The sequence below is a fragment of the Chiloscyllium plagiosum genome, chromosome 10 (genome assembly GCF_004010195.1).
Source record: "Chiloscyllium plagiosum isolate BGI_BamShark_2017 chromosome 10, ASM401019v2, whole genome shotgun sequence".
NCBI classification, from domain to species: Eukaryota; Metazoa; Chordata; class Chondrichthyes; order Orectolobiformes; family Hemiscylliidae; genus Chiloscyllium; species Chiloscyllium plagiosum.
Window position 1 is genome coordinate 61,984,888 of NC_057719.1, and position 13,971 is coordinate 61,998,858.

Here is a 13,971-nt window from a genome sequence, read left to right on the forward strand (position 1 = left end):
GGGAGGGAAATATATCCCTGGTGGTGGGGTCCGTTTGGAGGTGGCGGAAATGATGACGGATGATATGATGTATATGGGAATTGGTCGGGTGGTAGGTGAGGACCAGTGGGGTGCTGTCCTGGTGGCGATTGGAGGGGTGGGCTCAAGGGAAGAAGAGGAGCGGGAAGTGGAGGAGATGCAGTGGAGAGCATCGTCGATCACGTCTGGGGGGGAATTGCGGTCTTTGAGGAAGGAGGCCATCTGGGTTGTTCGGTATTGGAACTGGTCCTCCTGGAAGCAGATGCGGCGGAGACGAAGGAATTGGGAATATGGGATGGCGTTTTTACACGGGGCAGGGTGGGAGGAGGTGTAGTCTCGGTAGCTGTGGGAGTCGGTCGGTTTATAGTAAATGTCCGCGTTGATTCGGTCGCCCTAGATAGAAATGGAGAGGTCGAGGAAGAGGAGGGAGGAATCTGAGACGGTCCAGATAAATTTGAGGTCGTAGTGGAAGGTGTGGGTAAAGTGGATGAACTGTTCAACCTCCTCGTGGGAGCACGAGGCAGCGCCAATACAGTCATCGATTTAGCGGAGGAAAAGGTGGGAGGTGGTGCCAATGTAGTTGCGGATGATGGACTGTTCCACATATCCTACGAAGAGGCAGGCATAGCTGGGTCCCATGCGGGTGCCTATGGCTGCTTCTTTGGTTTAGAGGAAGTGGGAGGATTGGAAAGAGAAGTTGTTCAGAGTGTGGACCAGTTCAGTCAGTCGAAGGAGGGTGTCAGTGGAAGGGTACTGGTTGGTACGGCGGGAAAGGAAGAAGCGGTGGGCTTTGAGTCCTTCATGATGGGGGATGGAGGTGTACAGGGACTGGATGTCCATGGTGAAGATAAGGCATTGGGGACCGGGGAAGTGAAAATCATGGAGGAGGTGCAGGGCGTGGGTGGTGTCCCGAACGTAGGTGGGGAGTTCTTGGACTAAGGGGAACGGAGAGCAGACTTCACAGAAAATTCTGAGCACCTGAACAAAATAGTGCCTGCCTGTCTCGTTCGGATAATCGAGGTTCTTCTGTCCTGGCCTTGGAGCGTGTTCAAAGGAGGTTCACAAGAATGAACAGCTTAACATCTGAGGAATGTGTGAGGACTCTGAGCCTATACTCAATGGAGTTTAGAAGAATGAGGGGAGGTCTAATTGAAGCAGACAGAATACTGAATGACCTGGATAGAGTAGATGTTGGGAAGATTAGATGAGATTCCCTACAGCATGGAAACAGGGCCTTCGGCCCAACAAGTCCACACCGACTCTCCGAAGAATAACCCACCCAGATCCATTCCCATACCTTATATTTACCCATGACTAATGAAACTAATACTATGGGTAATTTCGCATGGCCAATTCACCCGAACTGCACATTTTTGGATTGTGGGAGGAAATCGGAGCACCTGGAGGAAACCCACGCAGACACTGGGAGAATGTGCAATGTCTCCACACAGACAGTCACACAAGGTGGGAATCGAACCTGTGAGGCAACAGTGCTAACCGCTGAGCCACTATGCCGCCTTCCATGGGTAAATGAGACTAGGACCCGAGAGCATGGCCTGATAGTAAAGGGAAGACCTTTTTCACAAAGGAAAGGAGAAACCTTTTCAGCCAGACAGTGGTGAATCTATTGAATTCATTGCGACAAAAAGCTGTGGAGGCTAGGTCATTGAGAATATTTAAGACTCAGTTAGATAGATAGATTCTTGAGTATCGAGGGGATCAAGGGATACGGGGAGAAAGCGATTGAGAAACTTATCAGCCTTGATTGAATGGTGGAGCAGACTCAATGGGCTGAATTGCCTAATTTCTGCTCCTGTGTCTTATGGTCTTATCATTCTTAAAGACATACTTTATTCTCCATGCCCTTTGTTTACATATCTGTCATGAACAGTCTGACAGTACCAAAAGATATTTTTTAACAGAAAAGATATGATGAAAGGGTTGCTTATAACTTCAAAATTATGTAACCGATGACTTCAAACTTCTCGTAATAATATTAACCAAATTGTTACACAGAAGGGTGAAGTCGAGATATACCCTTAGTCAATACATAGAAATTTAAATGTTGTTACAAAGTTAACTCTTAAAATAAATATTAAGTTCAGTTAAATCTAATTATTTTTAGGTTTTTTTAGATTAGATTCCCTACAGTGTGCAAATCGGCCCTTCGGTCCGACAAATCCACACCAACCATCTGAAGAGTAACCGACCCAGACTCATTTCCCTACATTTACCCCTGACAAATGCACCTAACACTATGGGCAATTTAACTTGACTAATTCACCTGACCTGCACATCTTTGCACTGTGGGAGGAAACTGGAGCACCTGGAGGAAACCCACTCAGACACAGGGAGAACATGCAAACTGACAGTCGCCCAAGGCTGGAATGAACCTCGGTCCCTGACACTGTGGGGCAGCAGTGTGAACCACTGAGCCACCGTGCTGTCCAGAAGAAATTTTCACTTTTTCTGCAGATCTGGTGGTTTTGAGTTAAGTGCATAAGTCAAGCTCTGATATTGCGCTGACTCAACTGAAATAAAACACAGAACCTTCCCATAAACAAACATTGTAATGTCTTAGAAGAGAAGCAAAACCAATGCAGGGCACAGCTGCTTCTTTCTGTTTGCAATCTTGTCATGTGTTTTTTTTTGGTAATTGAGATTTAACAGAGTCCCATGATATTAAGCTACTAAAGTCTATGTTGATTACAGTTAAGCTGGCTAATATATTACTGGATTAATCAATGAATATACTTTGTGTGTTTATAACATAAGTAAATTAATCAAGAAGCACTCATTTCCCAACTAATCCCGCACTGGATAGATATGCTGAGATGGACCATAGGTTTTCATTATCTTCAACTATTTCGTTATGACTGTGAAACAAGGCTGCAGATTTGGGTATCTATCAAATGGTGGCTTGGGATCAAGTTTAAGATTCTTATCAGCACAAGACAACCTGTCTGAAAAATGGTTTAATATTAGAAGCAGTAAAGGCAAATCAACGTGGTGATTTTTAAAAAAGTGATTCTATTGAAGAAAATGAATACCTAATTGATAAGATTTGCATTTTAACGTATTCTCAACAAAGTTGCTATAAGGGTTGCTAAATCTTGATCGACTGAATTCCATTTATATGCAAATGCTGCTTCTCTAGAAATTGAATATTTCGAGCAATTTTGCCTACATCATGAAGGTGGTTGAAAGTCTTACTTTTGCTCCTATTAGCCAACTTATTTATAAACAAAATCTCATATTTAGAGTCTAGATATCAATGAAACTTGGTTCATGGAGTATGACTCAAGGAAGAACTATTTAGCTTTAGGTCAGATGTAAGCTGAATCTTGGAATTTTTTATTGGATTCATTAACATTTAGAAATGGGGCTAATGTTTTACTAATACAGGTTGTTTTGTTCCAACTCGCACTTCAGTCAAGGCAAATTCGCTGTAATGAGATTGACGAATTTGGAGCATTGTTTCTACAGAGCAAACTTTCAAACCATCCATTGGCAATAACGGGATTACAGCGTCAACACTTTAAGCGCTGTTTCTAAAGTGGGATTTTTCTATATCGTGGAGTTGCACAAGAATGCAAGCATTGCATTATAGAAAAACTGACTCTAATATTATTTGATGTAGAATGTTGTGAATTATCACAGCAACTGTGATGCAATTTTTCCCGTCTGTCAAAATATGAGCAGAGTTTTTAGAACAAGTTGTTGGATGTGGATTGGTCTGAAGACCCATCAGTAAGTTGGAAGCTCTGAATACAAAGATTTATTTCTTAAGCGTTTGTAGTTACAGAACATCAACCTGGCAGGAAAAACCCTCCAGGTAAGTGCTATGTATTTGTAATAAAATTGAGGGAACAGCACATTGAAGATATTCACTCTAGTGAATGCCCTCTGTATTTGTCAGTTCTTGTTTCTTTTTCGTCAGAATTTCTATATATGAAACCTGAATATAAATTTCTGCTATGGGTTTGTTGCATAAAATACCAGTGAATTTACTGGCTTTCACTACAGAGTGTGGGCAATTATTACTTCATGACTCAATTAATTAACTGTTATGTGTTTTTTATGGGTCAGTAATTGTTTCTTATTAAATTTTTATAAATTAGTTTAGTTCAAGAGAATTTGAATCTGAGAGCGTGCTGTGGATATTTGCCAGGCCTATTTTTGTGTTGGATAAGCAATTCAGTGCTCTGAATTTGTTTGAGCTTGAGATTGTTAGTCGAATAGTAAGAATTTCATACTCCTGGTCACATGATATTCCCATTGTCAATTATAAACCTCAATCAGCTTACCGTTATGCTTGCCTAAAGTTAGGTTATGGCTCTTTAGCTTGCCTTTAAACCTCAATAACACTCTCCATGCAAAGAGACCAAAACTGAATACAGATCAGAGAAGTGAATCCCAGAATTGTACAGCACTGAAGGGGGCAATTTTGTCTACTGTGTCTGCATCTACTCTCTGTGGAGCGTTTTACCTAGTGTCACTCATGTGCCTGCTCTTTGTAGCCCTGCACATGCGTCCTGCATATTTCATTCTTCCCTTCAGATATCCTCCAATTTCCTCTTGAATAGGGAGAACCAGTTTCCACTAGCAGCTCTCTGAACTGGACTCAATACTTCAGGCTGATCTATTCTCCTATACATACCGTATATACTGGAGTAAAATTCAATCTCATGTAAAACTCGACCCTGATTTTTGGCCGAAATTCTGAAATTTCCACATATTTCATGTAAAAGTCAACCTCAGTTCTTCACAGATAACAGATCAACATTTGTGTCGAAAGGTATTGTCTTATATATAAATGTTATAATGAGAAAATTAATTTTTTTCATGCTATTATGTGTTTTAATATAAATTCTCCTTTCGTCTAAGAAGTATGCATTAGAGCCGACCTGGGCATTTTACGGCCCGCGGGCCATATCTGGCCCTTTGGTCGTTCCTGTTCGGCCCGCATGAGGTCAATCTTAAATTAGAACATAAATGAAAAAGTATTTACACCATGCATGCAATACAACTGTGTTGCTTTTGTTTTGAAAATGATGCTTTTTTTCTTTACATATGGAAGCACATGCACATGTATGTGCGTGCGTGAACAGCTAAAAGTGATGCTTGCTGGCTAGCCCTCAAAATGTCAGCTCACGCCAAGACAAGTTATGTCATATCCCACAAAAGTGCCAGAAACAGTAAACCATTTTCTGATGGAGAGTTTATAAAGGAGTGCTTGTTGGACTCTGCAGAACTAATATGCCCGGATAAAAAGGAGGCATTTGAGAATGTGCCCCTCTCCTGACGCACTGTAACGAGAAGGATTGGGGACATTGCGAGAAATCTGGAGCTTCAGCTGCAGCACAGAGTGGTCAGCTTTGACTTTTTTTCCTTGGCTTTGGATGAGAGCTGTGACGTACGTGACACAGCCCAGCTACTCATCTTTGTACGTGGAATAACTACGTACTTTAAGATCACGGAGGAGCTGGCAACCATGCAGTTAATGGAAGAAACAACAACTGGTAATGATTTGTTCACGGAGGTAAATGCATGTTTGGACACATTGGGACTAAAATGGGACAAGCTGGTGGGTGTGACAATGAATTCTTGTTCAAATCTAATGGGAAAAATGTTGGACTCTTAAAGAGAATGCAGGATAAAGTGACAGAAATTGACCCTGAACAGAAATTGGTATGTTTGCATTGTATTATACATCAGGAAGTGTTGTGTAAGTCAGTGTTAAAAATTAACCATGTGGTTGATGTTGTAACTAAAATAGTTAACTTCATCAGGGCAAGAGCTTTGAATCACAGGCAGTTTGTTGCGCTTTTGGAGGAAAATGAGACTGAACATCGTGACATTGGCTACCACACAGCTGTCACGTGACTCAGCCTGGGCAAAATGCTGAAAAGTGTATGGGACCTGAGAGAAGAGATTCAAGATTTTTGTGTGAAGAAAGGAAATGGCATTCCACAGCTTTCGATGCAGACTGGATTGCAGACCTTGATTTTGCTGTTGATGTGACTGCACTTATGAATGAACTAAATGTGAAACTGCAGTGCAAGGGCCTTTTTGTGCATGAAATGTACAACTTGGTGAAGGATTTTGTGATAAAGTTGCAGCTTCTCTCAAGCCAAATGGAAGACAACATTCTCACCCACTTGCCGACACTGAAGGAAGCTGCACCTTCAGCTGATCACCTCCACAGGTATTCATCTATGTTGGAAGCACTGCATGGTGAATTTTCAAGACTTTAAAATGGTTGAGAATGAAATGCACATGATTTTTTCCCCCTACATGCAATGTGGAGAATGCACCTCGTGATGTTCAGCTTGAACTCATTGACTTGCAGTCTAACACAGAGTACTTTAGGTCAGTCTCACTGCTTGATTTTTACTCTTCCCTCAAAGAGGAGAACTTTCCACACATGTGGCATACTCAGAAGATTCTAGTCCTCTTTGGATCTACCTATATATACATTCTCAGTGATGGAGTTCAACAAATCCAAATAGAGATCCTCTATCACTGATGATCACCCCTCAGCTGTCCTTCGCATATCCACCTCAGACATTCAACCAGGTTTCAGTGCACTTGTTCAAGCCCGAAACAGACTGGATTTTTCTCACTTAACAAGTAAAATGAACTGAAAAACATCAAAAGCACTTATTGCTTTTTGTATAGAGTTGTTTGTAATACTGAACAATAATGAAACAACTTTTCATTTATTGGTTTGTGAGATTAACATGTTAAAAATAAAATGAAATACTGAAATTATTGTTTTTACTGTTTCTTTTATATTTGACCTACTCCACAATTTCATATCTTTATTTTAACAGAATGTCCTTATTCTATTGATTCTAAGTTTCAGTGCACGAATATATAATTTAGGACTGTTTACAGTGGGAGAAAATTAATACTGAGCAGAAATATGTTCAACTTATTGTTGGTTTGGCCCTCCAACACAATTCAGGTTTCTTATGTGGCCCCTTGGAAGAATTAATTGCCCACCCCTGCATTAGAGTATCCAATACTCTATTTCTTGTAATTTAGCTATTTCTGTATCTATATTGCCATTGTCCGTTTTATACCTAGAGTTACACATTTGTCCACAAGTCTGTTGTGTGGTCCTTTATCAAATGCTTTGTGAAGGCTGAGGTATTCCACTAGAAAAGCATTATTATCATTAAAATATCTGTTACCTAAAATAAAAACCTCCAGTAAGTTAGTCATGATCTGCCCAAACAAATCCATGTTGTTTTCCTTAATTAACTTTGATTTACCCTGCTGCACTCTTAAGTTTGTACACTCAGACCCTTCCTGCCATGTCTGATTATCATTTCTTTTAATGTTACCTTGCCCTCATCTTGTCTTTTCACTTTAGCACATCTTTCCTCACTTGATTTCTTGTCATCTTTATTTAGTTTAAAAACCCTCTCTCCTGTCTTAGTTATATGAATCACCAGAATACTGTTCCCTGCATGGTTCAGGTAAAGACCACCTAGCTCCCACTTTCCCCATACTGGTGCCTGTACCCTCTGAAACAAAATGCATTAATCCATACTGATTTTTGAGCTACATGTTTAACTTTATAGTCTTTACTACAGATCATTCTGCTATAATGTACATTTTGTAAATACAAATTTGCTATAATGAATTGGTGGCACTTTCCAAAGTGCGAACATTTAAAACGTGTATTGCTGTAACACCACTACAGTGCCAATACTTGAAGTACAGTTTCTAAAGCACAATTTTTCCATAACACGGGGTTGCACAAGAACGCAGCCATCTTCTCTCATGAAGAACTACCTCAACCCCTCTCTAGTTTGCTCAGATAATAATCCTGACATTATTAGCTTTGAGATTTATCTTTTAAATTTAGTCTTCTGCTCATGCTCCCCAAGCAGAACCCCCGTTGGCCATTATTTTAATTCTTTGCCTTGGTCTAATGCTCACTTCTCTTGTTCTATCCTGCAGTGTTCCAATTCAGCTCAAGGAACAGTATCTCATCTTTCAATTAGACGTGCTCCAGCATTCCGGACTCACCATGAGTTTTTAAAATTCAGACAAATTTCTGCCCCATTTTTCTTTCCTTTTCCTTGTACAGGATTTTTTTTCTCCCCAGAATGATACAATGGTTTCAGCATAGTATACTTTGCCTGTTTGTTTCCATGCTTGACTGATATTCCTCTCCTTTCTCCACATTTCTGCAACCAATTTCTCCTCAGGAGCTTATCCAATTTCTTTTTGAAATCCTGATTGGAGCTTCCTCTAAATTTGTGCATTCCAAATCTTAACCATTAGCTGAGTTTAAAAAATAATCCTCAATGTTACTATTGTTTCATTTGCAAACACCTAAAATTGGGGCCCTATGCCTCTCAAATTTTCTGGCAATGGGAAGAAATTATTTCTCTCTACTCTATTCAGACCTGCCATTATTTTGGATACCTCAATTAAAGCTCCTTTTTACCTATCTTCTCTCAAATGAGAACAGCCCTAGCTTCTACTTTCAAATATTGTGTTCTCCCTTTTATTTTCATGGAGAACCTGTTCTTTTTCTATCTTTAGACCATGTCGTGATGGTCATGTAGGGATTTAATTAGAGTGTGTTGCCTTTCTGTCTGTCCAGTGCTGAGTGTGGGAATGTAAGTGCATGTATAGTATATGAGCAAAATTGCATTCATTTCAGATGAAGGCTGCTTTTGTTGTAAATTCATGCAATTTAGGATGGTCCGGACCTACAAAAAATGCATTGACAATCATTTAATCTTGAAGACAGTGTTGAGTTGAATCACTTATTTACAATTGTGTTAAGTTCTGAACTCTTACAGTTCAACTGGTTAATTATTAATTGATCTACATGGTGAGTTGTATAGTAAAACAATTTCTATCATTTCAAATGCCACAGAAAAAGAAATCATCTCAGGAATCAGAAAAGTATTTGTTTGGATTCATTTTTGTGATGGGCTGACATAGAAGAAATGTTCAAAATCTATCTGTTCTGTCTTTATTTTCCTTTCCAGTAAGATAGGTAGTAGGAAACAAAATCCTTGTGCATATAGGATGTTCTACATGTATCGTACAAATTAAAATATTTGGTTTCTTGCTGTGTAGTGGAACTGCTGTTGGATGTGTCCAAAATAGGCTTTGATTTAAGTCTGAGGGTATGGATTTCAGTATAAATTTGAGTAAAGCGGATATACAACAGTATTTTTAAATAGGAATTGCCTTTATTGTTTAATATTATGTTGCAGTCCAAGTTTTGCACGAAAATGGGTCTGACAATTGTTTCCTATGCTGGTAGCACAGGAAATAACTGACCGTAAAATTGATCAAAGGGCCAACACAAATGATTTCTTTGTGGGCAACACTATTCTGATTCTCAAAACACTGGATAATAGCATTCCATAAGAGCAAGCAATTATTGTCACTACTATTGTGAAAATACGGTACGTCATGATGGGGAGCATTAGCATTTAAAGATTAAATCCAAACACTGAGCAATTAACTGAGGGAACTATGCCTCAGAATTTGCCTTCCTAAACAAAAACAAAATGTATCATGTATCTCAAATTTAACAAATTAAGCACTCCAGTTTAAAACTACATATTATGAACTTGGTTTTGCTTCTCACTTCTTCTCAAGAATTCCCTTGTATGTTATAACAATCTTCAAGATGCATTCACTTCTCCTGAGACCAAGCCAAAGATGTGCCACAGCTCTCCAGAAATCTCCTCAGTATTCCAGCATTCTTTCAAGGTAAGGTTCTATAGAAGTCCTTCCATTAGCATTCTGGGCAACATGACATTTTTCTTCTTTTCTTTATAGACCACATGACCGTGCATGTCTCAGCTCTTTTAATCAGGCTAATATCCAAATGCATTCTTATAGTTTTCTGACCTAATTCTGCTGACTGCTTTCTGCCACAAGGTTCTTTGAAGACCAATGAAGATTTCTTCCACGAGCTTCAAATCTTTCAGCTGCATTCCAATTATGAAATCAAAACTGAGATAGAGTCCCACCAATATTCCACAGGATGAATTATTAAATTGGCATTTTCTCTGCTGAAAGGTCACGCCTAACTGACTATCATTTTCTGTTGGCACTTTCGATGTAGTTGGCACTTGAGATGCAGCCTAAGCAAAACCTCTGTCTGTTCTGAACTGCTTCCTTCTTTCAGCAAACACACACAATTTAAAAAAAAAAATCTCTTTACTAAGGCTCCACCTTCAATCACTATTAGAATGGCAATGTGATAAGGCTCATTTGGGATGGAGTTCATACAGCAATTCAAAAAATGTCTTTCACTACTTTTAACTTTTGATTTAGCAATCAATGTACGCACCTCACTTTTGTTTTCTTGTTTTGTGGAGTTTTACAACTCTCTTTACCAGATAATAACTTTTAGTTTGTTTAACGGAGCAAATGATAGATATCCTGGCTCTATCAAGAGGTTCAGAAATGTTTGAATTTTGTTTTCCTTTTAACAATAACCATGTCAGGTAAACACTGATTTTTCCTTTACATTGTTTAGCAGTTTTCTTAACCAGGTTTGTTTTGTTGTATTTAACACTTTTTCAATTTCTGACATAAATATATTTCTAAAACGAAAGGTATTTTTTTGAAACATGTGAATTATGAAATAGGTGTTCACAATAGATATGAATATTGTTTTATACATTGTTGGGTATTTGTGATATTAGATTTATAGTTTCTGAATTCTCTAACCAAGTTGAATAAAGTTTGGATTTTATCTTAAATATTTTTATTTGCCAAGGTCTAAAATCATGTTGAAAAATACTCCTAATGTTAAAATTAAACATTACCAAAGTAACTTTTGCACAATTAGCTTTTCAGGCATTACATTTCACAATCCACAATTGGGTTATTGGTTGATAACCTGAATGTGCTGATTGTGACATTGATTTTTATTAGTGGCCTCTTACTGTTGTACATATTCACATTTCCAGTCACGTATGTGTGAAGATCTACATGTTGAATGTTTTTTTTGTGTGTCTGAAAATTTTATGTTAACATGTAAACAGGAGGGGGACCATAAACAATTGTTTATGTAATCATATTTTTATCAGTATGATAAGTTGATATGAATGGTATCATGTAGATATTACCACAAAGTTTGCTTGGAAGATCTATGCTGGATATGATATTGCTTTCAAATCTCTTCATGACCTTGCATCTCCCTATTTTTGTAATCTCATGTTATACAACTTACAGTAGTATTGACACACCTCTGGTTCTAGTCTCTTGAGCTCCACATTTGGCAGTCATGCTTTCTGCTTAAGATTTGGAATTTGCTCTGTAAACGACTTCATCACGCTGTATCTTTTGAGACACCTAGGATAAGGCAGATTTCAATGTCAGATTTTGCTTGATAACACTGCAATGAAGCACCTTCAGATATATTGTTCGACTCATTGGAGTTGTTAAAATTTTGATCATTAGCGTTTTGTAGACTATACTTGGAAATAAGGCTAAAATTCTATTTTAAGACAGTCATCTCTTCTTGAATGACAGATACTTTGTGAACACTCTAAAACTTTCTCTTTAAATATGAGGTAATTATAAGTTGACAAAGGATACATTGCTTTCAAATTATTGATTCAATGATTAATTTTGACAGAATGTAAAGAAGACAGATGTGTATTGGAGGATGTATCTACCAACTGCCATTATGCATGGAAGTTAGTTTTCTAAATTTAGAAATCACAGTGGAAATTCCCAGAGTGTTGTACTAAATTACATTTCCTAATTGCTTTCTTCTCCTGGGGGATTGCAGAGACCTCTGGGTGGGAGGAGTGGAGGGCGGATAGAGAGAGAGAGGGAAATCTTGTGTGTGCAAGTGACATTGTAACTGGTCTTTTTAATCACCTTTTGTTATACATCATGAACAAAATAAGACTTATGAGAGTTGTGTTGCTAATTTGGTTCATCAGGGTTTGTTTCAAATTTGTTGATTTTATTTGTCCCTAGCACCCCGTGTGCGACGTGCACACTCATCTGTACAACTTGCGCCTCAGCCAAAGAAAGCAAAGAAGCACTCACTGGAAGACATAATGGATGGTATGATGGAGAAGTTCATCCGCTACAGTGAAGCTGCTGATGAAAAATTTCTACGTTACATGGAGGCATCAGAAGAACGATTTGCTCGTCTTGAGCAACTCCGTATGGAAATGGAGGAAAGGATGAGACAAAGTGATCGAGAACATGAAGCTCGTGTTCTATTTATGTTGGGACAGATGATGGGTCACAACATGGCTAACTTTCCAGCCACATCGTCAACTGCTGAGGGTGAAATAACTGAAAGGAAAGTATTTTAGATCAGTGTTCAACTTATTCACTTAAAAATGAAGTACCTTTTGTAGTGCATTTTTATTTTATATACAGTATTTTTTGATTTGACTGTGTACAGATTCATAACCAAAATATTTTTCAATTGTTTTTCAACTGTTGAGTGGTAAACAGTTTTTTTCCGAAGAACTATTCTGTACAATCATTCAACAGTAAACCAGCATATCTTTGTCTGTTAATTTGTAGAGTTGTAGAGGGGTGTGGTTTTCGTGCAAAACTTGAGTTCACATTTAAATCAACCTGAAGTCAGAAGGAAATATTAGGACAAATGCAAAAATTAAGACAAGTCTAGAACTAAGATAATTATGAAATAAATCATGAATGATGTTTCATATACCCCTAAGTAAGAGACCAACACTCGACTAATCAACAAGTGATCCAATATGACATTTCCAATCCAGTTGAAGGAAAATGCTGTATCAAGGTTACTGTCCTGCCTTTATTTTTCCTTTTTATTTCACAGCCTTATTGGAAGCAAATTGCTGCAGCACTGCCACTGTTTAATTCAATTGTTTCCCTTGCAATAGTTGCTATTAGTAGTTCATCAAAAAATTGAAGTATTATGACATGATATTAGAGAGTCGTGTTTCATGTTGAGTAATATGGCATATGGTTACTTTAAAGAAATGAATCTTAATACCATGAATTAAGTTTTTTTTAAAGATGTTGTCTGATTTCTTTTGATTTCTAGTTTTAGCAAGTGGACTTAACATGCTCCTAATGGGACCTTTCCCTTTGCTGTGTTGAATGGTGTCTGCTTAAACCAGAATGTTCACATATTATTGTTGCCTTAATGGAAGGTCCATTTTTTGTTACCTATAGAGCAATAGTTATTTATTTCTATTTGTTAGGAATTTAATTCTTATAATTTTTTAAAAATCACTTCCACAGAGTTGGGTTACTTTTCAAACTTTTTAGCTGATGTCAGAAATTCTGAATAATGAGTTTGATTTGCTGCAGTAGCCACAGATGATGTGCATTTGATTTGAGATACACATATTTCAACATTGACCATTGTGAAATTAAATGGAGCTAATGTCACTTTAAAAAGGAATTAGTGACTCCTTGGGACCTAACCAAAAACAACAAGGATAACTTTGTGTAAATGTGTTTCTTGACAGGTTAGGAAAGTTGTCTCACCAACTGTTAATAACAAAACTGAGACACTCCTAAGAAGAAACCTAAAAGCCTTCAGCATAATTAGTTGATAGATGATTTCTCATATAGACATCAATTGCTCAGTTCAGTTGGGTTGTTTATAAAAAGTGTGAATTAATAAGTATATTTTCTTTTAATTCACTCTTGATAGTTAATACCAGGTTAAGATGCTGAATATAATAATTTTAGAAATATGTTAAATTAACTGGTCACTAGAATAGGATGGTTGTGTTTTGATTACTAACCCAGATGTGTAAAAGTATTCTTCTTGGAAAAGACATGTTAAAATATGCCTAACACTGATAGTTATGAATAACATATGTGCAAAAACACACAGATTATAATAGATTCTAATTTGCTTGTTTAATTCTTAGTTACTCTAATTCCATGCCAATAATCTTCAGTCTGTGTATTTAATGTATATTCTTT

The 13,971-nt window shown here is 37.8% G+C and overlaps 1 protein-coding gene across 1 annotated transcript in view; it reads left to right on the top strand.

Moving 5' to 3' along the window:
• Window positions 1-12,353, top strand: part of LOC122554005 (trihelix transcription factor GT-3a-like) — a 27,921-nt gene extending 15,568 nt beyond the window's left edge. The window contains exon 3 of the mRNA XM_043698491.1: window positions 12,007-12,353. Coding sequence (XP_043554426.1) covers window positions 12,007-12,353 — 347 coding nt within the window. The remainder of the gene's footprint in view (window positions 1-12,006) is intronic.
• Window positions 12,354-13,971: the final 1,618 nt, after the last annotated feature.